The sequence below is a fragment of the Epinephelus lanceolatus genome, chromosome 12, assembly GCF_041903045.1.
Source record: "Epinephelus lanceolatus isolate andai-2023 chromosome 12, ASM4190304v1, whole genome shotgun sequence".
Classification (NCBI taxonomy): Eukaryota; Metazoa; Chordata; class Actinopteri; order Perciformes; family Serranidae; genus Epinephelus; species Epinephelus lanceolatus.
This window is the reverse complement of record NC_135745.1, coordinates 9287355-9311093: the sequence shown is the minus strand read 5'-3', so window position 1 is coordinate 9311093 and position 23739 is coordinate 9287355. Positions and strand designations below refer to the sequence as shown.

At 41.3% G+C, this 23739-nt stretch overlaps 1 protein-coding gene across 2 annotated transcripts in view; it reads left to right on the top strand.

Moving 5' to 3' along the window:
* Positions 1-3032: 3032 nt before the first annotated feature.
* pappa2 (pappalysin 2) overlaps positions 3033-23739 on the top strand; it is a 110826-nt gene continuing 90119 nt past the window's right edge. For both annotated transcript variants that reach the window (XM_078172928.1, XM_033651483.2), the window contains exons 1-4: positions 3033-5172; positions 12182-12414; positions 14474-14701; positions 14890-15488. In XM_078172928.1, the coding sequence (XP_078029054.1) occupies positions 4182-5172; positions 12182-12414; positions 14474-14701; positions 14890-15488 (2051 nt within the window). In that variant the 5' untranslated portion in view covers positions 3033-4181. The remainder of the gene's footprint in view (positions 5173-12181; positions 12415-14473; positions 14702-14889; positions 15489-23739) is intronic.

Genomic DNA, 23739 nt, shown 5'->3' with positions numbered 1-23739 from the left:
CCTGAACAAAAATGGGTCCTATGGGTACCCATGACTCTTCTCTAAACTTGAGGAGGCCTTTTTACAGTAAATGTTTTGTTCCTTGCAATCAATGTACTTTCTCAAATTGCTCAACTTCCTCAACTGTCACCTTAGTTTTTGTGGGGTGTCTTGCACTGTTGGCTCTCAAGGCGGCAAGAAGAGAGAAAAGAAAGTGAGGAAAGTAAACAAAGGGCCAAATTCAAGATGGCATGAGATCAAAACAAACTTGTTATATGAGATAAAATTATTTTTTTAGCCACTGACCCCCTTAGCAGAAACAGTTCATAATTGTAATTTCAACAACAAGTTGTGTTGTTAATGTGCTAAGTGGCTAACTAGCATCTTGAATCCATCCTGTCGGTCTTCCTGTCTCCTGTTTTGAGTGATGAATACAGACTACTGCCGCCTGCTGGTATGAAAAGATGTTTCTTCTCACACAGGGGCAGAATGTACATGCTAGTTGGCTGTAGTCTTTGCAGTGTGCAAGTACAGCTTTTAGGCCGAGACACAGGTTACACAACAGTCAGCCTTTGGTGCCACTAGTTTTTTGATGTTGGTTTGGTGTGTCTGGTCTTGAAGGAAAAGGACAACCAGCCTATTTAAGGAACTCAAAATGTTAACTGTAGTGGTATTAGTCTATACACATCAGATAATTAGTAACATTAACTGTAAAATGAGAAACCAAAATATGTCAGTGTGTCCTTAACCCTCCACACTGGCATAGTTTTCCACCATACTTCAACAGCATAAGCAAATTCCTGAAATTTATGGCTTTTGGTTTCAGTGTGCCACCCCAAGATTTTCAGTGGTCCCATCTAGCGACCCCAATTAGAAAATTTCTTGGGGCATCACTGCAAGAAGTATAAAATTCCTTTAATATCCTAGAGAGAATAATACTGCAATACAACATATCTATGATATCAAATGTGCTCAAACAGATTGCTGGGGTTTTGTATGATTTGCCTACTACTTTTTTTGATTTTTTATTTGTTCACAGCTCAATCAGTATAGTATAATATAATATAATTACTTACACTTTCAGTTGTGCCATTATTACATAAAATCTCTCAATATATTTCTCTTCAAACTCCCCTACTAATATTCCCCCCTCTCACCTGATGTTTCCAATCCCTGTTTTTTTTCTTACCCTGACTCTGTCCACATGAGAAGAAGAGTTCGGCACAAAGCAGGTAGCATATTTGGATGATAAAAAGCTCGCCAAAAACCCTTTTCATGTGCGAGACAGATGTTGTGCCTGTCTGTGTTGTACCACTGAAGAGAGCCAGAGCATGAGTGAGTGAGATGGATAGATCAAGAGAAGAGGGAGGAGGGAGGGAAGGGGAGAGGAAAAAGAGAAACAGGGGTGGAAGGAGGGTTACTCAAACCTCACCTCCTTCACTTTGGAGTGTGTGTGTGTATGTGCAGCAAAGGAGAGATCAAACACACTTATGTTACTGTAGCGGGAGCAAACACCCCTCCACCCCCATCTCAGCCATCTCCGCCATCATTCATCTGTTGCCATGCTGACAGTAGAGCCTCCTGTTAGGAAGACACAGACAGCGGTGGACAGTAACTTAGTTCATTTACTCAGTCACTGTACTCTGAGGTATTTCTATTTCATGTGAGTGTTTATATTTCCACTTCACATTTCAGAGGCAAATATTGTACTTTTTAATTCACTGCATTTAACTACCAAACAGTTTATTAAGTAATGTAAAGTAACTCCGGCGTGACCACCTGCAACAGTAAAATGAAAATGCTGCTTACACATAAATGCATCAGTTGGCCATAATTCAGTAAAAGAACTGCATAACAAGATAACACTCCCAGGGGCCATATTCTGCATTAAAAAGTACTTTTACTTTTAATACTTACATGTACAATTCTGCTTTACAACATTTGCAAGTTGTTGAAGAGGTCCTCAAATCCTTTCCTCAGGTAAAAGCAGCTGGACTGTATTGTAAAAATACTCATAATTCAGAAAAAAATGATATATTATCTGTATACTATTGAAATAACAGTGGGCTAATTATTACCAATGCAAGTGGCATTTTACAGTTGTAGCTGGTTGAGGATGAGCTAATTTCAACTATTCTTCACTCTGTTTAGTGGGTAGTTTAATGCATATTACTATGCCCTTCTATAGAGAGCAATATTACAAGATGGATCACATGTTTTGCATGTAAACTTGTAATCTGCGGAGTAATTAGTAACCATAGGCATAGAATTTAGAACATGTGCATTTGATCCCCCTCTGGTAAAAACATAAAAGTAGAAGGGGACTTTTATTTTGATGAAATTGAAGACATACCCACTATATATTGATGCAGAAAAGGGAAAACTGATGCACAAAAATTCACTAGAATTCAGGATATTAAATGTTAAGTGAGTTAAGTTTGATGCTCAAAATTTTGCCCCCTTTTGATGCTCAAAATGTTGCCCATGTGCTGAAACAAAACCTATGCTCTTGCTGGTGACTAAAGCTGTCACATACATAAAGTAAAAAAATACAATAGGCTATATCAGTCTGAGAAGTAGTGGAATGCAATGAAATGGAAATACTTACAATTTAAGTACTTATGCATACTATACTATAATTTCGCTGTTACTAACAACTGTTACTTGAAGAGGAATATTTTTACAGTCTTGTACTGCTATTTTTATTTATTTATTTATTTATTTTTACTATAGTAAAGGTTCTGAATTCTTCTTCCCTCACAAAACATGGATGGATGGATGAGATCAGGACAAGGAAAATAAATGCATAAAAAAAGTTTACAACCCCTTTCCTGTCGCCCCTCTGCATCAGAGGGATGTACAGCTCATGACTGGGCAGGGGAATGAGGAGAGGAGAGGATTTCCCTTGTAAAACACAAGTGTAAGGCAAGGGAGGGACGCCCCCCCTCCCCTCATCTCCTCTCCACCACCACACACTTCCCCTACCGGTGATGTCAGGGCGGGCAGGGGCTCCCTGATAAAACCTTTGGACTCGAGAGAATGAGCGAGAGAGAGAGAGAGAGAGAGAGAGATGGAGGAGTGAATGGAGGAGGATATTACTACTACTGCATGGACCGGTGCAGAGGAGCAGCAAGTCTCTCTGAAGCGCACACAGACGCACAACAAAACCAAGAGGAGCTGACGCGCAGACGCCGAGCCATGATTTAATGGACTAATATTTTTATGTCTTCTCTCAGAAATTATAGGAAAGCTTCTGCTCAACAAGTAGGAAAGCTATTTTAGGTCTGGCACTTTGCACTGCACTTCCAGTTTGCCTCTGGAGTGACTTTTTCTTCTTATTACTCTGATTCACCTTGCAGCCATATTTTGGAACAGGACGCACTAAATGATGCCGCAGTGGTCAGGTAAAGGAGGCTTTGTGCAAAGTCAGCATGGAGTGAAATGATCTCATTTATTCATGCAATTAAAAAAATATAATTTTTTTTAACAAGGGAAACTGCATCCACATTTTCCTCAGTAATAAAATAATTCTGTTTCTGTTGATTTTTTAAAATTTTTTATTTCAGCCTGGTGACGTTTAAAAATAGTTTCTTTACCTCACAGGCTCACTGAAACGCACACAGAAATAGTTGGACTTTTTTTTTTTTTTTTAATTTTTTTAAAAACCTGTAAACAAAGTGACAGAGACTACGGATATTTTGCAGCACGAATGGAAAGGAGGTAAAGCTTCACTTCCAAAGGTCCGCGCAAAGTGCAGGAGAGTGGAGAGCCTCAGCAGCTGTGCCAAGAGAGGATTTAGATGAAGATCTGATTGTTTTCTGTGATTCTGTTAAACATCTGCTTTATTCAAAATCAATAGGCTACCAAACACATACCAAGAACCTCAGTATGCAATAAGTCTATGTGAGAAACTTTGAATGTGACATATTAGTTTGATCCCTTTGGAATGCACTGATCGTTTATATTTGATTACTCCTAATTTGTTTAGCAAAATAAATTAATTTTAATTCCTAAACCGGCAACCTAAACAGACGTGTCTTTATTGCTGGGTAAACATACGCAAATAAATCTAACAACCACAGGCTGGTGTGAGACCTCTTGCTGCTGACCTGGAAACCTGAGGCAGACTTTATAGTGCAACATTTTTTTTTCTTCTTTATCTTCAACAAAACCCCGCCAAATACCTTCCCTGACCTGAGACAATGTTGTTGATCAGACTACTGGCAATCTTCCTCGTCCTCATCACTAACACGTGGCTGCTCAGCCCAGTTCGCTCTGATGCACTCAGCCGGTACAAACGCGCCATGGCCCGGCGGGCAGACCGTGAGCTCTCCAGGCTAACAGGTGAACCCTGCACCGTCTCCGGCGTCTGGAGGTCCCGGCGGCAACCCCGCTCCCTCTACCCGTCCCAACACCGCCCTCCAGCGGCTCGTCCGAGGACGCACACGAGCCGGAGAGAGCCGTACACTGTTAAGAGCGCTCCTGCGGTTTGTGCAGGAGGGTGCAGGTTTGACACCGGGGTGCACCGGGTCGTTCCCGCGGGGGAGGACAGGCGAGGCTGGGGAGACGCAGACGATGTGGCGGTGGGAGCGGCGGACGGATATGTCACGTTGCCCGGGCGGCTCTTTGAGAAACGCTCCCTAGATGACAATAGAGAGGCAAATTATGTCAGTGAAAACACCACACAACCGCCCGGGATGTCTTTGCTTAAAGACGCCGGGCAGACCGCCTCCTCAACGGGCCACGCGCAGTCCTCGCGCGGCTCCCGCCCCAGGTTCACCCGCAGCCTCGGCGGGACGTTTCCTTATGACGAAGACGGCAACTCCAGTTGGGAAAAAGTTTTCCCCGACAGCTCAACAGATTCCAGGGGGCTCCAGGTCCTCCACAGGCTGCAGCAGGAAGATGGAGACCAGCAGTCTTCGACCGGGACCGTGGAGGACGGTACGGAGGACTACTCCGGGGAGGTGGAGGAGACGGATCCGCCCGCGAGCCTGCACGTCGGAAGCTCCTCTCCCTGGGGGAGTCCCGTGCCGAGGGTGCCCCCTTCCTGGATGACCGCCCTGTACTTCAGCGGGCGTCGGGAGCAGCTGAGGTTGAAGGCGGATGCAGGGGTGGAGCTGCCGAGGGCCAAGTTCAGTCTGGAGCTGTGGGTGAAGCCCGAGGGAGGGCAGAGCAACCCTGCAGTCATAGCAGGTGGGTGAAAACTGGCCATATATATCTGCATCATAGGCAGTGATGTATAGTTTATACTCATCTCTGGCATCTCACCTGAGAGCTGGAGGCTGTCTCACACACTGAGTTGGGGACAGATGCCCAATGTCATTATTGTTTTGTCTCCAATCACACAAGTTATAATCTCAAGCTCTAGATCTGACCCTCTGCTCGGTCAGTGTGTTTGTGTATTTATCTGTGTGAGGATATGTAGTCCTATCATCCTGTTGGTTGACATGTCTGCCTATCCAGCATCTGTAATTACTTTATGTCTCCAGCCTCTTTCTGCTTGCCTGCTATTGCTTGTTCTCTCGCCCCCTGTTTAAGTAGCCTAGATTTCATTCTGACACACAAGGCTTATGGTGCTGTATGTTGTGTCAAATAGCTTGTGACAGCTATAGGCTAGTATATCCTAACAGCATCTGGGTCTGTCCTTTTAACAGCAATCTTGTGCTGTGTGTGTGTTTGTGTTAAATGGTTTCCAAGAAAAAGGTACTGGTCTCAGGAGGCTGCTGTTCATGAATAAGGTCAAACAGAGTTTATTCAAGGTTTACTCTGTTTGGTTTCTACTGCAGACACTGTGACAGTGATGACAGAAAACACAGCGATAAGGACTACATGATGACACTGCCGATTAATGGCTTAGTTGGCTGACAGAAAAATGAATAATCAGTTTTGATATTCAGCTAATCATACTAGTCATTTATTAAGCAAAAATACCAAACATTCTCTGGTTTCAGCTTTCCAAATCTGAAGATTTGCTCAGTTTTGTATGATACATTTTCTAGGATTGTATATTCAATATCTGGGATTTAGACTGTAGGGTGGACAAAACAAGACATGAGATGTCATGCTGGACTCTGATTTTTTTTGTGTGAACACCTTTTTCTGAAGCCCTATGACACTGACAGTTGACAGTCAGACAACCGTCAGCACTATAGACTGCTCACATGTAAGACAGGTGCACTTCCAAGAAGAGCTAGACCAAGCCAGGTTGATATATCGGCTGATAGTAGCTTATTGTAGATATATCAGTATCAATATATGTGTTGGCCAGTGAGTAACTATAAATTGTATCAAATGCTAGGTTACTAAGTTTGAGGTAATTTAGATGTGTAACCAATACATAGTTTGTTCACCATAGAGCACTGACAAGTTTAGTTTAGCTTCATGTAAAATTTCCTGCTCAGTATCAGCTCAGCGAACCAAAAAAATAAGATCTAAGGGATTGGTATCGAGACTGCATGTTTACAAGGGATGCATGATGATATCGGCACATGATCGGTATTGGCCAATATCGGCTTTAAAATCGGCCAACATGCTTTTTCTTATATTGCACAATGACTGACTACTACATACATTGAAAAGCTTTCTATTTCATGTCTCCATCTGCTGGTGGACATCATGATGCATAGTATGATGTTAATTCCACTACAGAAGACACTTGATGATCACTAAAACTGGGTAGGGAAAAAGTGGATACATCAATATCGGTCGAGTTGTGGCATATTGGATATTGGCAAAAAAATCCAATATCGTGCATCCCTAATGTCTACGTCAACTGAAAAATTACTATTGCCTACTTTTTATTATCAGATTAAAAAAAAACAACAAATACTGGTATCACCCTCAAGTATTTTTCGGGCTGTACGTCTGAGTGAATTGGATGCTCTTCTAAAGAGACAGCTTATTTATTGGGATGTCCAATAATAAACTCCAAAAACACACTTCACTGTGGTTGTACAAGTTAGTACCTATCCTACACACACTTCAGATCGGGACAAGGTAATGTGGTGAAAATCAAATATAACAGTATTTTTAATGAAATACCCTAATATCGATGTTGCGACAATATTGTAGGTTTGACTATTGGTCTCGTCTCGTCTCGTCGTCCTCCGCTTATCCGGGTCCAGGTCGCAGGGGCAGCAGCCTCAGCAAAGAAGCCCAGACAGTCCTCTCCCCAGCCACCTTCGTCAGCTCTTCCGAGGGAACCCTGAGGCGTTCCCAGGCCAGCCGGGTGATGTAATCCCTCCAGCGTGTCCTGGGGCGGCCCCAAGGTCTCCTCCCGGTTGGACATGCCCGAAACACCTCCCAAGGGAGGTATCTGGGAGGCATCCTTACCAGATGCCCGAACCACCTCAACTGGCTCCTCTCGATAGACTATTGGTGCTTTCACAAAATATTTTTGCAATAAGATTTCTTATAAATAATCATCAGTAATGTGGATATAATGACTAAGCTATATATATATCGATATAATATTCATATATTGCTCCGCCCCATTAGGGATGATAACTTATTCTCTTTTAAAAAGAAGAGGATACCACTGTTGTCATGCTTGCTGAAATATTTCAGCATTAGAAATAAAATGGCAAACAAGCCATTTTATGTATTGTTTTATTACCAAATTATATTATTTACAACCAAACATGCATGTACATTCAAATGACCAAAAACAAATTAAAAACAAATCCATAATAATAACCACAACAACCAAATAGCCCTCATTGCACTGGCTTGACCCCCCATACACCCCCCTTCTGGTTACACCCCTGCTGACAACCCTAATAATTATGATAACTATAATGGGGTAATAATACTGACAGCAATAATGCAGTTATAATGAGTATTATGGGGTAGTATCACTAATAATGTCATTATGATGACAATGTTATAGGATACTCATACTGCAGTGATGATGAATATAATTATTGTGATGAGGGTAGACATATTGATGGCTGGTGCTGATGATAACAATGGTTGATGACACTGGCCACATTAAAGATCCTACAATGAATATGATAAAGATGCTCATTATTTTTATTACATTATTAATGATAACGGTGATGTTTAATACCTGTATTTTATTTAACTGCAAATAAAAAGATCATTAACCAGAGTCAGGTGATAAATACAGGTGAACCTCTATTAGAAGTGACAACAATAAACTATAGTGGGTGATCTGATGACAATAATATTAACAAATTAACTTGTAATTTCATTCTAGACAGAATCTCAAAATAAATACGTGGTTACATAACTGTGAAAATCCCCAGGTTGTTTTTCATTCAGTCTCTCTCCTTATCATTAGCTTGCCTGTGGGTTTCCATTGATTGTGAGCAGCGGCTGCAGACACATTTATTGATCCTATGAAACCTTCATTTAACCATGCTCCTCACATGAAGATGAACATCAGTGTTTTTCCAACATCGAGAATGTTACATTGGAAAAGCTGCACATTTGACAGAACAACACATACATCAAACAAATTGAAGAGGATAAAAGCGCTATGGTGCAGCACCACAGCTGTCCAGATAGTGAGGGAGACCACAAACTGTTACGTCCGCTCACATTTACTCTGATCAAAGATCCGACTCCTTTACTCAACTTTTTTTCCCCCTCATTGCTTCCTTATGTGAGGGCGGCACTTTGTGGCATGGGCCTTTCTCTTTGTAGTGTCCTGAAGGAATCTGACAAATACAGTGAAAAACAAACTCCCATTGTTTCGGCCAGACGTGACACTGACATTGGTTTGACTTCTAATGGTCAGTGGTGATCTTATAAATGTATTTGTTAGTACACTGCATCCTTTATTATTATGTTACTGGGTGTGTTAAAGAATGTTGAGAGTCCACAGGACACTACTTCATAAACTATGTCATGGTAACCTCGATTCTACATTTCCATAGGTGCTTTATTATTATCATTATATTAGTAAAGTTCTAGCAAACTCAACAAGAGTGCTGTACTGTACAAGGTTAAAAAGGCATGTTGAAACCCTGTTAAAAGAGTCCCCTGTGGTGATACAGCCACATAATCAAAGCAAAAACGACTTGGCTCTTAAAACCAGATTTCATTATTTAAATTTGACGCCTGGCCTTATTAACTGTAGACCACCTCATGTTTTTCATCACTGAGAATTCAAAGGCGTTTTCTGTGTTGCAGGCCTTGCCCAATATAATGTTGTTAGCTTTGCCATGATAAAATTGTTACTATACTGTGGTGTCTTATGTTTCAATATATTATCTATGAGAAAAATAATAGCCACTTAAAACCCTTTCACACATAGTGCACCCTGCAGTTGACAGCTATTTAAAAGCCATTTTCATGAAGTTGCATATAAGCCACTACAGTGGACCCAAGTGTCATGTCATACACTGCCACCTTCTGGCCAGGTGTTGTAGGTGCAACACAATTCTTTCAAAACCAAGATGGCCGACAAAATACAAGACATGTTTTACAGCTCAGGAACATCTTGCCAGTCCCTCTATATTAGGAGATAATAGGAGATTCTTGCAGGTAATTAAAAATTGGGTAGCATAATGTAACAGCTCAGGAGTAATACAGTTGTTAAAATTTCCACGTATTGATTTTATGTTGGGAAAAAATTATGATTAATCATCTGTCCACTAAACTGGACATCATGCATTCCTGGCTATATTTTATTAATGTTATCACTGCAACTTTGTTGCTCTTGAAAATACTTTATCTGCTGTAACTTTCTTGGCTGTAAATGAATGGGTTGATGTTATTAGAATGTTACTTGCAGTTTGTAGAAAATGTTCATCGAAACTTGCAGCATGCAGTTTATAGTTTCACATAATGTATCATTTTATTCATTGGTTTATATGCATTCAGTTGAACACTCAAACACACTTTGTCACCCCAATTGGACATGTGAGTAACTCCTTCAGAAAAATGCATGGTTTTTTTTTTTCATGGAAATGACAATACTTTAAAAAGTCTTGACCAGGGCAGTTAAATTTATGTGTGAAAGGGTTAATTAAGAGTACAACATCACGACAAAAGAAATGAATGGTGACAATAATGAAGATTGCGTATCTTTATTTATCCAGATTTGGTGATGATTATGGCATTTAAATGACATATAATAGCCCATATGTCTACATGTAGCATTTTAAAGCTGCACCAATAGATATTTTTATATTAACAATGTATCAAATGACTATATGTGATGTGGACAGGGTCCCTCAAAGTGAAAAACCAACAGAAAATTATTACCCAATTCTGCAGCTGCCCTCAGCTTTACAGAACATTTTAGCCTCTTTTAGCTCATTGTTTTGGTTTTCTGTTTCAGAATTCTGATGTTTTGGTTCACTCTCATGGCTCTCATCCACCTTATTGTCTATTCCCAGCAGCCACTCTTTTCAGCAAAGAAGCTCTGATACTGTACGCCTCCCGCCCAGCATGAAACAGCAGACAAACAAAGTTAGCAACTAGCTGGTGAACATAGTGGAGGATTTAGCAGCTAAAGAGACTGATATTCCCCTCAGGAGTTGTTGGAAACTAAAACAGAGTTAAGAGTGAATATTTGACCTTAAGTGCCAGAAGCATGACACCTAGAAGACCAGTGTTGCTCCCTGTCTGCTGAATGTGCAAATAGACAATTGTTTGCTAAAATATTTGCTATAACAGCTCTAGAAGTAATGTTGTCACAGTACTGGAATTTCTAACACTGATACTATTCCTTGAACAAAATCAATATTCAATACCATTTTCGATACCATACATACAATTTGAAAATTTTACTGAAAGATAAAAACAACAAGGCCATAACATGACAATGACAACTTTCCTTTCTTGATTAGGAGCAGAGAGCAGCAGAATGACTGTAGTACACATTAACAATGAGAGAGAACAAGAAAGTGCAGCTGGTATGGCTTTAACCATACTGCGGAAAAAGAGTAAAACCACTTCAAATATTGAGTATCAAAAAATTGATATCACTGACACTATTTAAAAGGTGATGTTATGTCAGTGTTGTGTTTTCTGCAAGTTATGCTGCCCTTAAGTGACACTCAACCCTCAAAAATCAAATACAATGCAGCTTGAAAATATAACTGTATTCAATATTATAATTATAGTATAGTATACAAGTGAGACCATGGTGGAGATGAATGGTAGCCTTGAAGTAATGTGTGGTAGTGCAAATGCCTCACAACATAAAGACCGCATTTGCCATAAACATTGTTGTTTCCTGTTGCATAAAAAATGCTGTCACTTTTTTTGGCGGTGCTTTTTCACCATCATCATCTGCTCTCGCATGAAACATAAGACTTAAGCTCAATTCAAGTTTGATTCAAACAAAGCCCTCCTCATGTTGTGTCCTTATGTGCCATCAAATAAAGTACCCGCAGCATTCTGTACAATGTAAAGCAATTCAGCAAATTTCCCAGGACATGATATTTTGATACAAATTTGGCAATGCAGTGTATGTATAGGCTGACTTTTTGTCTCCAAATGATGATTGATGATTTATTCATGATAAAATGCAACATGTGGCACTTTTAGCTTTTCATTTGTTACCGTAGATATGTTCAGATTGATAGTAATGTATTAGTGTAATTACATTTGGTAGTACAGTATAAACTAATTCACTTGGCAAAGCTATAGCCTCCAACCGCTGCTTCCCTTAACTGAATTAAATGCTTAACCATGAAACTGGCTCACCTCCTTGGGGATATTTTGCTACAGTTGCCCGTGTTACACACTCACGCACACATATGCATGTAAACATATACACATGCACATACAGTGTTGAGGGGGGTGAAGGGGTTCCCTGACCCCTCGCTGTCCTAGTGTTACACATCTGGGGAGCAGATGTGGATCTGTGTGTCTGTTGCAACAGCAGATGGAAACATCAGGGCCTTGCCTTGGCTGAGTGAAATACCTCCGTCCTCCTTCCCCTCTCTGTTCTCTCCCGCTGTCTCTGGCTCTGTCTATTCTCTACTCTCTCTATCTGTGTGTCTCAGCCTCTCAGTACCTCTCTTTCTCTGTTGTCCCCAGGACTGCAATCACTTGGAAAAATTGCTTGTTTGTGTGTTTATTTATTCAATTTCCCCAAGGGCACTGACCATTTGTAAATTTACTGTCCTTTGCAGGATAATATTTGCATGTTTTTTCCACCAGTGCTCTTTCAAAATAACATATTTTACTTTTTCCCCATTCCCCCTTTGCCCCTTTGCCGTAGGTGTTTTTGACAACTGTTCCCATTCACTGAGTGAGAAGGGCTGGTCGGTAGGCATCCACACTGTGGAACCTGCTGCCGCCAAAGACGCACGGTTCTACTTCACGCTTCGCACAGACCGAGCTGTAAAAGCCACCACTGTCTATAGCCACCAGCGGTACAGAGCCAATGCCTGGACTCACCTGATGGCCACTTACAACGGCCACAACATGACCCTGTATGTTGATGGAGCTAAGGTATGTGGTTTCAGTGTATGGTTGAACTTTGGTTCATAGTTTGGTTGAGTTTGGTCATTTACCTCTTCACTTTCAACTTGCTGATCATTGAAATACAATAAAAGTATTTTGACAAAGCAGTCCCACCTCAACATCCACGTACTAGCTTTCACCCATATCACCTGATCTTCATCTATTTCCAAAGTCAAGAATGTTTTATTATGCCATCCTCATGACCCAACACCATCTGATGAAGTCTGAGTGATACATCTCAAAGCTTACGAAAAACTCGGAAGTGGACCTTGGTTGTTTTGTCAAACCACGTCCAAGGTCAAGGATGACCTTCAATACTTTTATGATACTGCTCATTTCTTCATCATCTACTTCTATTCATGCCAGTTGCAGACAAAGGTAGTAAGACACATTGAGACGCTATACTAGTTTCTCATTGGTCTGTCCTCCACTTATAAATAATCTAACTTTGGTTAACAAACACACCCATTAACCATCCATCATCAGTGCATCATAATATTCACATGCAAGCAGTTTTTTTTTCTTTTGACAGAGGACAGGACACCTGATTAATGCGCAGGCTATTGTAGTGTCAGCCAATCAGAGCACCTGGTTGACACCAGGTATTGTAACCTGGTATTAACATTCATCTTGGGTGAACTGGTCACAAGTGGACAACTCTAAGGGGCCGATTACATCTACAGGTGGCACTAGAAACGCAGATGCTTCAAAGATGCTTGAAATGCCTGAAATGCCCTTTCAATGAGCGCTCCTTACGAGGAGCGCCTGTAGAGCAGGGGTGCGTGTGCAACCGGGTGATCAAAACATTGAAAATGGACCCAAGACGGAGGAGGGCACTTGCCATTGCTCTGCTGGTGGTGCTACTGGCGCCTGACACCCAAAAGTTGAGACTATTTCAACTTTCAGCATCTATAAACGCACGTCTAAAAAGACGCCAGAAAAAGAACGCACATCTAAAAAGAAACCAGAAAGATGCTCGTCATAAAAAATGCTTGAAAACCAGTCAGATGTGTTGTATCATAGGGAATCAATTGTTTTACTGGCGTCTCGTTTCTAGCCCTTGTAGGTGTGATCGCCCCCTAAGGCTATCTGTTCACACCTGCCATTAGAATGCGTCTCCACATAGGCTATGAAAACCCTGCTCTAAATGCAAATAAACACATACATGATTTCTGTTTGCGAAGACCAAATGTGTTGTTGTTGTTTTTAACCGGCAGGAGGTTTATTGTGCTTTACACATACTTGCACCCAGTAGCATAAAGTAGTAACGATGGGCCCCTGTGCATTATATTTTTACAGGCCCTAGTGATTTTGCTGCTACAATAGCTATTGTTTATTGTATCATGTCATTACATGGTCACAAATAAAGACTTTACATTAGATAGCATCAACATACATATTACCCAGGAATCATCTTTGCATATCTGTACCAAGCGGAAGATGATGAACTGACTGTTTGGCTGAGAGTAGAGTAGCTCTAGAGACAGCCCTTCAGCTCTGCATCTCTGTAACAGTACCAACAGAAAGTTTTCTTATCCAATATGGGCGTCAGTTAAGCATGAGGTCAGCTGAGTAGGTGGTCCTTCCATGTGGCCCAGGTCACATTAGCGTATCCACTGCTCAGAAAATGTGGCCACATGCAGCCCAGACCACCTTCAAATGTGGTCTGAGTGATTGGGTCTCAAGACATTGAGATTAAGGGTGTATTTGGTGCATTCACACCTGTACTTAAAGCTGTCCACCTGTGATCCGATCATCTAAGGTGCATGTTAATACCAGGGCCAGAGAATACAGCAGTCAGCATGTAGTATGCCTTAATTTTGTTTACAGCCAGATGGAGAGCTCAACAAGTGACATTGCCACAACAGCAGCTGTAAACCCTGGCTGACTTGCTAATATATTCTTTTTACTATGAAATTAAGGAAATTGTCTTTGGATTTGACCATCAAACATTTATTATATCTGTAACATAATGAAACGGAGATACATTTGTTTCTGCCTCTTTCTCTCTCCTTGGCTGCCCTTTCTCCTCTGCTTTTCCTCTCAGGTGGGAGAGAGCAGTCTGCAGTTGGGGAATCTCTACAGTCCCTTCATGAAAACGTGCAGAACCCTCTTCCTGGGCAGTAACCAATCAGATCAGGGACACAGCTTCAGGGGCCACATAGGGGGTGTGGTCTTGTGGGGCTACGCCCGCTCTCACGAGGATCTGCTGAAGCGGCCACTTCAAATTGACAAAACTGAGCCGCTGCTGGCGATGTGGGCTGACTTCACTAATGTAACCCTCTATAGTTAATTTCATTTTTTCAGTCTTTGTAGAAATGATTTTTTTTTTAGCAATCATCATCATAAACTCTTATAAATTATAAAGCATTACTTATCAGCATTACTTGTTTAATCGTAATATATTGAATTTGGTTTGGATATGAAAGTAATTGTTATATTAATTTTGCTTTTATCTTAAAGGTGGAAGAGCTGTGGACTCCACACAAAGTTGGCCTCCATCCGACCATCATCACCACTCCTGTCCCTGAACAAGAACTTGTCTCCTCGTTCCTCCCACCACCCTGTGGCTTGACCCCCTGCGACAACACTGACATCATCTCTGGCTACAACGACAACTGGGAGCTCCGTGCCACCAAGCAAGTTCGATACCGGATCGTCAACCTCTCTGACGACGATGGTGAAAACCCCACCGTGTCACAAGCCCAGATCCAGCTCCAGCACCGGGCTCTAACCGAGGCCTTTAACCCTTACAACATCACCCTGGATCTGAGTGTGCACAGCGTCAGAAATTCCAGCTTAAGACAGCGGTTCATCCTCAGCAACTGTCGAATTGGGAAGATTGGGAACCGCCAATGTGACCCTGAGTGCGACCACCCGAGGACAGGCCATGATGGAGGGGACTGCCTTAGACTGGGGCCCTGCTACAACTGGAAGAGACAGGACGGAGTTTGTAACATGGAGTGCAACAGCATACACTATGACTACGATGATGGAGACTGCTGTGACCCCGAGGTCACTGATGTCCTCAAGACCTGCTTCGATCCTGAGTCCCCTGACAGGTGAGGTTAATAGAACTCTGCTGTTCTAAGTTTCTTTTTGTAACAGAAATATTGGTTTAATTTTAAGGATGCATAGATATGGATTCTTTCAACTGATACGATAACCGATAATTACCTGCTTCTCATGGCAGATAACTGATACAAAAAACGATAATTTCACATTTTGGTATTTTAGCTTTTAACATTAGGCTGTGAAAAAGAGGGAGATTTTCTGGGGCACTGTCAAATAGCCTACTCTCAATGCCCCTGCCCCCATATAACCCTACACTACAGATGAACATAATTAATTAAATTTATAGTTAACGGTGAGAGGGAGACAGATTGTGAAGCCCAGTGTTACTGTGTAATTCTCTGGTGGGTCAGTAAAGTGTATAAACTACACTGCAGAGTGGAGTCTCCACTAACAGAGACAAACAGTGACAGCTGACTCATATGAACTGCTTAAATGCACATTGGCAGGTCACTGTTCCACAGTAGACTAGCCTACAACTACCAAGTAGAGTAGCGAAGCCATATTCATCCACCTCACACATTAAAATTGAGCGTAGACAAACAAGCGGCTGTGACTCACACACGCAGCCAGAGAGGTAATGATACAAATAGTCGCTAACTGTAGCATCACATGGCTAGCAGTTATTAATAAGTTTAATAACAGAGTCGCGCCTTTGAAAAGCTTAGTGTTGGATGTAAGCCGCTGCTGCTAATAAGCTCGTGCTAACAATCTGGAGTCGGTCCTTCAGCGTTTTGTCTAACCTGTGGTGGCGGGTCAGATATCAGACCCTCGGAGCAATCCTGTTGTCTTCCTCTGGAACCGTGAAAGACATCCACACTGTGACATGTTTTACCCTCCTGACAGCGTACTGCAGTTGTTGTTGTTCTTCCTCTCTGCAAACAAAGTTTAAAGGTACATGTACCATCACCCACTGTATCAGGTGTGTAGATGCTGCCTTTGTTGAGTCAACGAAAGCAGTTTGGTTTCATATTATTGGCTCTATTTATCAGCTATGATTTTAATTATCGGAATAATGCATAATTATAAAAATGTCCCATTATCAGCCTGATATGTATCGTGCATCCCTATTTAATTCAATGACTTCCAAGTGCTCCAACATGTAGTTTTTTTTTAATCTTTTAAAGAGACAATTCACCCCAAAATCAAAAACACATATTCGACCTCTTACCTGTAGTGCTATTTATCAATCTAGATTGTTTTGGTGTGAGTTTCTGAGTGTTGGAGATATCGTCTATAGAGATGTCTGCTTCCCCCCAGTATAATAGACATCTCTATGGCACTCTGCTTGTGGTGCTCAAAGCGCTAAAATAAATACATTGGAAAAACTGCACTGTCTCCTCAGAAATCATGACCCGGTTGCTCAAAATAATCCACAGACCTTGTTTTGAGCAGTTTCATGTAAGAACTGTTTTCTTTCTCATGAACTTCACCAACCAACTGTATCACCACACAGAAGGAAGTGTGCATCTATTCATGGATTAGAGGCTCATGCTCGTGGTAACATAAGATGTGAACATTAATGACTTCCTCTTTGGCTGAACTCTTATGTTAGCCATTTCAGTGGTACTAGGTGAGCAGTAGATGCACGCTTCCTTCTGTGCAGTGACACGTGGGTATAGTTCGGGAGAAAGAAACTCACATCACAACAATCTAGATTGATAAAAAGTACTACAGGTAAGAGGACAAATATGTCTTTTGGATTTTAGTGAGAAATATCCCTTTAAGCTACTGTGAATGAAACTTAAACGTAAGATTTATTTTAACATTCAGAGCCAGTTAGGAAAGAAAGGGATTATGCACAAAGAACCATTGGAAGACTCTGAATGGGACACATTTGTGCAGGAAGTGTTGAGTTTCAGTAACTGTATAATACTGGATACGACTGGAAAAAAAGTCCATTAAAACAATATTTATGTGAGAGAAGAGAAACCCAGCAGCAGATTGATGGGTGTGATATCACAATGTTGTTGTATTCATAGAATTAATGCTGTGGAATTATGATTTTACCAAGTTAATTTAGATAAATGTTGAGTTTACATTTTTCAGAGGGCAGGGAAATAAGGAAAAAAGGCCTAGTACTCTCTGCCCTTGAGGTAATTTAGGGACTAAGCCTTGATTTGAGAATTTATGGTGATGAAAATTCTAGGTAGCAATGATCATTATTGTACATGAATAAAAAGGACACATTAGTTGGCAAAAACCAACCCAGGGTCTTATCTTTTACAACTCATATATAATGGTCAGTCCATCAGTATAGCCCATATCAATTCATATTAAGACAGAAGGAAAATGTAAAAGGCTACATCGTTGCAGAGACATTTTTTCCAGTGGGAAGACGCCTAAATGGCCACTAATAGGACTATTTCTCCCCATGAGGTGAATATCTGCCTTAGCACGCTGCATTGTGCTTCAGCAGGGATGTGCAATGAGCAGCTCAACATGCTACATGGACAAATTGGTACTCTCACTTTCCCCAGTGGTTTTAGAGAGAGCTCTGTGAAGTGGGGATGGTGGGTGAAGAGGCCAAAGTACACACTTATTTTTACTAAACAACTCGAGCGGCAGCCCGCTGCCTTCCATTTGGTCTGACAGACAGGCTCATGCAGAGTTCCAAATAGCTTGCATGAAGTCCCGCCATGAAGTCGTCGGCCCCAGTTCTTAAAGACCCCATCCTTAATCCAAATTGTAACCTCAAGCTTTACACTCAGCCACAGGGAAACAGAACATGGGAACAGGAGCTTTTTTTTAAAGAAACGATTTAGCGCTTGATGTCTGAAGTTGACAGAATGTGACAGCTTAACACAAGGATGTATTAATGTGTTTTTTTTAAACCAGTAGAATAGCTATTTTTTCCATTTATACTTTGGTCAAACGGACCTCTCTTTACAAATTTACAGGATTTGTTATTACAACTCCTTGTGCCATAATTCAAATCCCAACCTTGCAACTAAAGCAAAAAGTTGAAATTTCCATCTTCATATCTTTTAAGGACTCAACTAGTGTATATAATAACTTACTGTATCTCTAGTTCACACCTATCAAAAAAGGCATTTTAATAGTAAACTGCACTACATATTTGTGTAATACTTGTCAGTAGCAACCTATTTATGGCTTCTTTTGGAATAGAAGAGTCAGATATTGGTAAACATTATGTGGACCCAGTGTTGCCTGATATCAGATAGAATAGCGGACTTGTAAAACTTTGTTTCCAGCTTCAGTCTAACATTGCGCCAGAATGGATAAGTTGATCCTCCGTGATTGATTAAGGAAATCAGTCATGGAGGATCAACTTATCTGTCTGACTCTAAAGTCATTTTAAGTGCACACTGGTACATAGCCAACATACTTGTTTTACCAGATTTTTAAGAGCAGTGCGAATTAAGTAAAACAAACTCTGATGTTGGGTGATATTGAAAAGACATGTTGATTTAAAACAGCTTGATAACATGGACCATTGTTGTTATTAATCCTCATTGGTTCCGACACACCCCTTGACAACAGCTTGACAATGGTTTTAGACCCCGTGGCGCTTATTGGATCGTTTTTTTGTTTTGTTTTGTTTTTTAACTTTAACTGAGGAACCGCTGTTTCATGTCACCATACCAGACAAATCAGTCAACTCAAACCTTATTTGGACTCTGAATCAAACGTGGAACCAGGCAAGACTTCGTGCTCACTATTCCACTATTGGTATAAAAAATTCAAATACCACAGATGACTTAAAATCAACAATTACAACTTTGGCATTCATTTCAAGACCAACTCCCAAATCCTTTAGTTTCTGATCATATTTATATAAACAAAAAAAGTGAAGGCAACACAGTGTTTACAAGCATTAAAAAACGGTATCGGAAGGCAGAAAACACTCTCACACTCTTTAAGAAATGACTTGACTATGGTCACTTATAGTTGTTAGACTACGACAAGTGGATGGCTAGACACATAATGAATAATTTTTTAACAGGGGGAAAATGCCTTCTGTCAAGCCAATAAATGATCAAATACCAACAGAAAATTACTGATATTTTTCTTACCCATCGTCTATCAATCTGACAACGGTAAGCCTCTGTGGGCAGCAGCCAATAAACGGTTGTCAGGATGTATCCGATGGGTTCCAAGATTGAATTTTGGCCAATGTGTTACGCCTCTTCACACAGACTGTTTACCTGCCCCCCAAACATAATTGGTCAGTACGACTCGGACTACAGACGGACTACGAACAGAAACCAGAATGCTTCTGATACCAAAATCTTGTCTCGTTGCCTACATGCAGTTATCTGTTTATAGAAATTAATCAGGAAGAGGTACCAACAACTAGTTCTTGGTTTCCATCCCTCTGTCCAAGTTACGGTTTCAAATATAATCAGGTGACCATTGGATGTGCTAAAAACTTGAATAAGTAAAAATACAAATTTAGCTATCTTGTTTGTGGCATTGGGGGGATGCTACTGATTTAATTACATTTCCAGTTGTGTTTGAGTGGCGCAGCTCCTGTCAAAATTATGTAACATTTCCAGCAACAACCTCTATTTTTCCATGAAGTAGTGAGGTAGTACAACGAAACACTTCACTGCTATGTTTATTTTCTCCTGGTGAAAAAGAAGAAAGGAAGGTGTTCGAAGGGCAACAGTCACCTCCTATTCCAAGGATCCTTTATGGCTGTTTCTACTTTTGCTGATGTAGTAGCAGCCGAAAGGTTAGCCAAGTATGCCTGTGACCAGAAGGTCCACAGCTGAAATACTTCAAGTAACTTGGACTTTATAGCTACTTCCACTTTCCCAGCCTAAAACACTAAGTGCCCTTGAGCATGGATCCTAACCTTTAACTGTTTCAATGGCCAACAGAAGGAGACAAGTTGAACTGAACAGCTCCAAATGGCAAACAGTAGGAGACTGTGGTTGTACTTTGCAGCTTCCAGGTGTGAATTTGAGCAGCTGTGTGAATGTAAAATGGCCTGTTGCTGAAAAAGAACCTGGTGCTTGGTTGACTCCCCCTGGAAGACACAGGTTAAAGTTAGGTAAAAGTAAGACAAAAAAAAAAAAGACAAAGTTGGCTTGCATGCGTGTGGTCTCATTGCTTGGCCATATGCAGGAAGCTTTTCAAGTGTGTCATAAGTAAATGTTAATTTATGTTGTCCTGTCACGAGCTTGGTGGGATGGACACTGCAAGACAGACAGGAAAAAAAATTTGGTTTGGTAGTTGTTATGGTCAGATGTTCCCTCTGCTCAGCCTGAGCTCTCTACCCTGCAGAGAGGAGATGGACACTAATGAAAAAAGCTGGACAGCAGACAGCACTCTGCTCTGTTGTTTTGCACAAACAGGGGTCTGGTCCTTTGGCCTCAATTATATAAAATGCTCTGTGATTTATTCTTGTTTTAATTTGATGGTTATTGCAAAAGATATTCCAAAGAACAAATGGAAATATATCCACCACACTTACCTTTGGGTAATCACTGGAATCCGTTTTAGTTTGATATATGACAGAGGATTGGAGAGATCAATGTAATGTGTTGATGTTGATGTGAGCACGCTTTTATAAATCATGGCTCTGGATTTGATCTGGTTTTGTGCAGAATGTTTTTGCATGAGAGACTTCCATAAATAAGGCCTCTGCTGTTCAGATTTTGAAAGCAAAACTCAAAAGTCACAGTATGTGTGTACTTCTACGCAGTGATGTAACTCCTGCAGCGAATCTTGCCAGAGTTCCTGTCTATAAGCTCCTGACCCCCCACTTAAAACAACATGAAGAGCCAATACACAGGAAACCAGAGTGTAGTAAAAGTGGGCCCAGTAGACTAACAGTAGTGTAGGTCCTTTGGAAAGGTCTTGACCTCAGCTTGTTGAAAATGCTCATGTGTGCGAATGCTTCAACATGCCTGCATGCATGTGCGTCCCTGGATCCCAACTCGCAACTTTCTCAGGCGGAGATACAATTAATGTGAGGATGACATTTTGCTGGCATTTGTAGAGCACTGAACCATTTTTATGTTTGGGATCTGGGTTTTTGATACCCCCTCCTTCTCTCTGAGCTCTTGGCCAGGTATTCAGATTGTGGGACTCTATATGTGTGCAGCTGCTGCTGGCCAGTACAGGGCCAGAGGTTTTTGAAGCCAGCTGCTGTCACGACACAAATTTGTTGTTGAGAGCCAGTTCTAGAGCGATGGCCAGGTACACTGCAGATTCTGGCATTACAATAAAGAAATTGAGCGGGAAGGGGAAAGATGGACACAGAGAGAGAGGCAAGGGTGGAGAGGGAGTGATGGGGTGGTGGGGGACATCACGTCCATTTATGCTGAGACACATGTCCAGGATTCGCGGAAAGTTTTTTGTTAGTTAATCCTGGACAGTGCACTTGTGTGCAAAGAGCTCCAGGCAACTCCCCTGAAAGAACTATCCCGTTCCAACCTTGTTTGATGCTTTACGTGAACGTGAATCTTAAGTTTTATTCAGGTCAAGTTTTATTGTAGTCATGTTTTATTCACTAATAAAAACACAACTCCAATGTTTCCCAGAACAGTGAATGCATCTTACAATTGATCCATGGATTATGCCTGCCTTATGTTTTCTATGCTAGTGAGTGTGAGCCACGGCATGTAAGTTTACGAGGCCATAATATTGGAACTGACTATTTGCTAAGCCCCATCCTCCTCAGTTAAAGTTGCTATACATGTCAAGCTTTGTGTTCTTGCATGACACATGCAGTTTGCAAAGATAACGGCAGCTCAGTAGACTGTATAAAGAAGTAAATATAGCCACCTAGACGTCATCCATTGTTGTGTGAACTACCGTTTCGAAGCCTAAAGTTCAGCATTTTGGTGGTCGCCATCTTTGAGAACACTATTGATAGCCTCTTTCCTACTTTCCACCGCCCTACTTTTGGCACCCTTGCCCTTGCCACACCCATCTTTGAACTCAGCTGTCATTGTGATCTCAGCTACACACCTGTAAAATTTTGTGAGCCAGGGGCATAAAGTGGGGAGGCCAATGGTCCCGTCCCTATTTCCTACCCCCCCCTACTTCTGGCCCCCTTGCTTGGACCACACCCATCTTTGAACAAGCTTCATTTTAATCTCAACTACACACCTGTAAAATTTCATGACTTCATCTTTAACGATTGCGACATCACCGTGTTTACAAAGTCTGTTCACAGACAGACAGACGGACAGACAAACAGAAACACCTTCCAAAATACCACATTACCACAATACCACATTTTGCCACTATGACACACAGACACACACACACACCCACATGCAGACACAAACACAGACTTTGTGACGTTGTCGCAGCTGGTCATAGTGAGAAGTAGGACCATTTCTTCCTAGACTGTACAGGCACACTTGTTTTTGCAACCAAGCAGCAACGTCCGGGCCCACAAAATTAAGCCAAAATTGAAGTGCCCAAAACTGCAGTTCTATAAATGGCCACTTGAGGCCGACTCCAGGTGCCAGTCAATCCCAATAGACGCCCATGTTAAAATGCCCAACTTTACAGTAGAAATAAACACAAAAAACAGTTTGGTCTCTATAGCTAATTCCAACATTCATGACAGCTGTACAGGGGGTGGATTTTTATATAATTCACCTGTTTACATTTTATTAAGGCTTACAATGACATATAATTAATGATGGGCCACTGATAGCTTCCTCAACTTCTCAGTCAGATCCACCCCTCACTCCTCGACAGCACTGGCCAAATATGGTCACTTATGGCTCCAACAAACTTAAGATGGCGATGCTGAACTCCACCAACCAGTGGATGACGTCATGGTAGCTGCCTCCATTATTTTCACAGTCTATGTTTGCAACCAGTGCAGTTGTCTCCTGCTAGCCAATAGAAAGTTTAAGGCACCTCACACTTTTCAGTTTAATACTTTTCAGTCCTGGATGCTACGTCCACCCCACAGCCTATGGAGTGGAACACTACCATCAAAATTTATAGAAATTCTTGAAATAATAGGTCCTTGATTTTAGACAAAAAGTAGATAAAAGCTGCTTTTCAGTTTTAGCAGGTTTTGCTGGTTGCAATGTAAACTGTTGCTAGCAGATTTTTAGCAGCTGTAGCTAGCTACCTAATTAAGCCATCGTAAGTTCCAGCTCCAGCTCCAGCTCCAGCTGACTTTTCACTGTTTCCAGCTGGCTGAAAATGATAGCTCTGTTAATGGGGGTTAAATGTGCATTTGATGGCTATATACAGTATACATGGGTTGCTCAGGTGTAAGCTTCCCCAAATCAAATA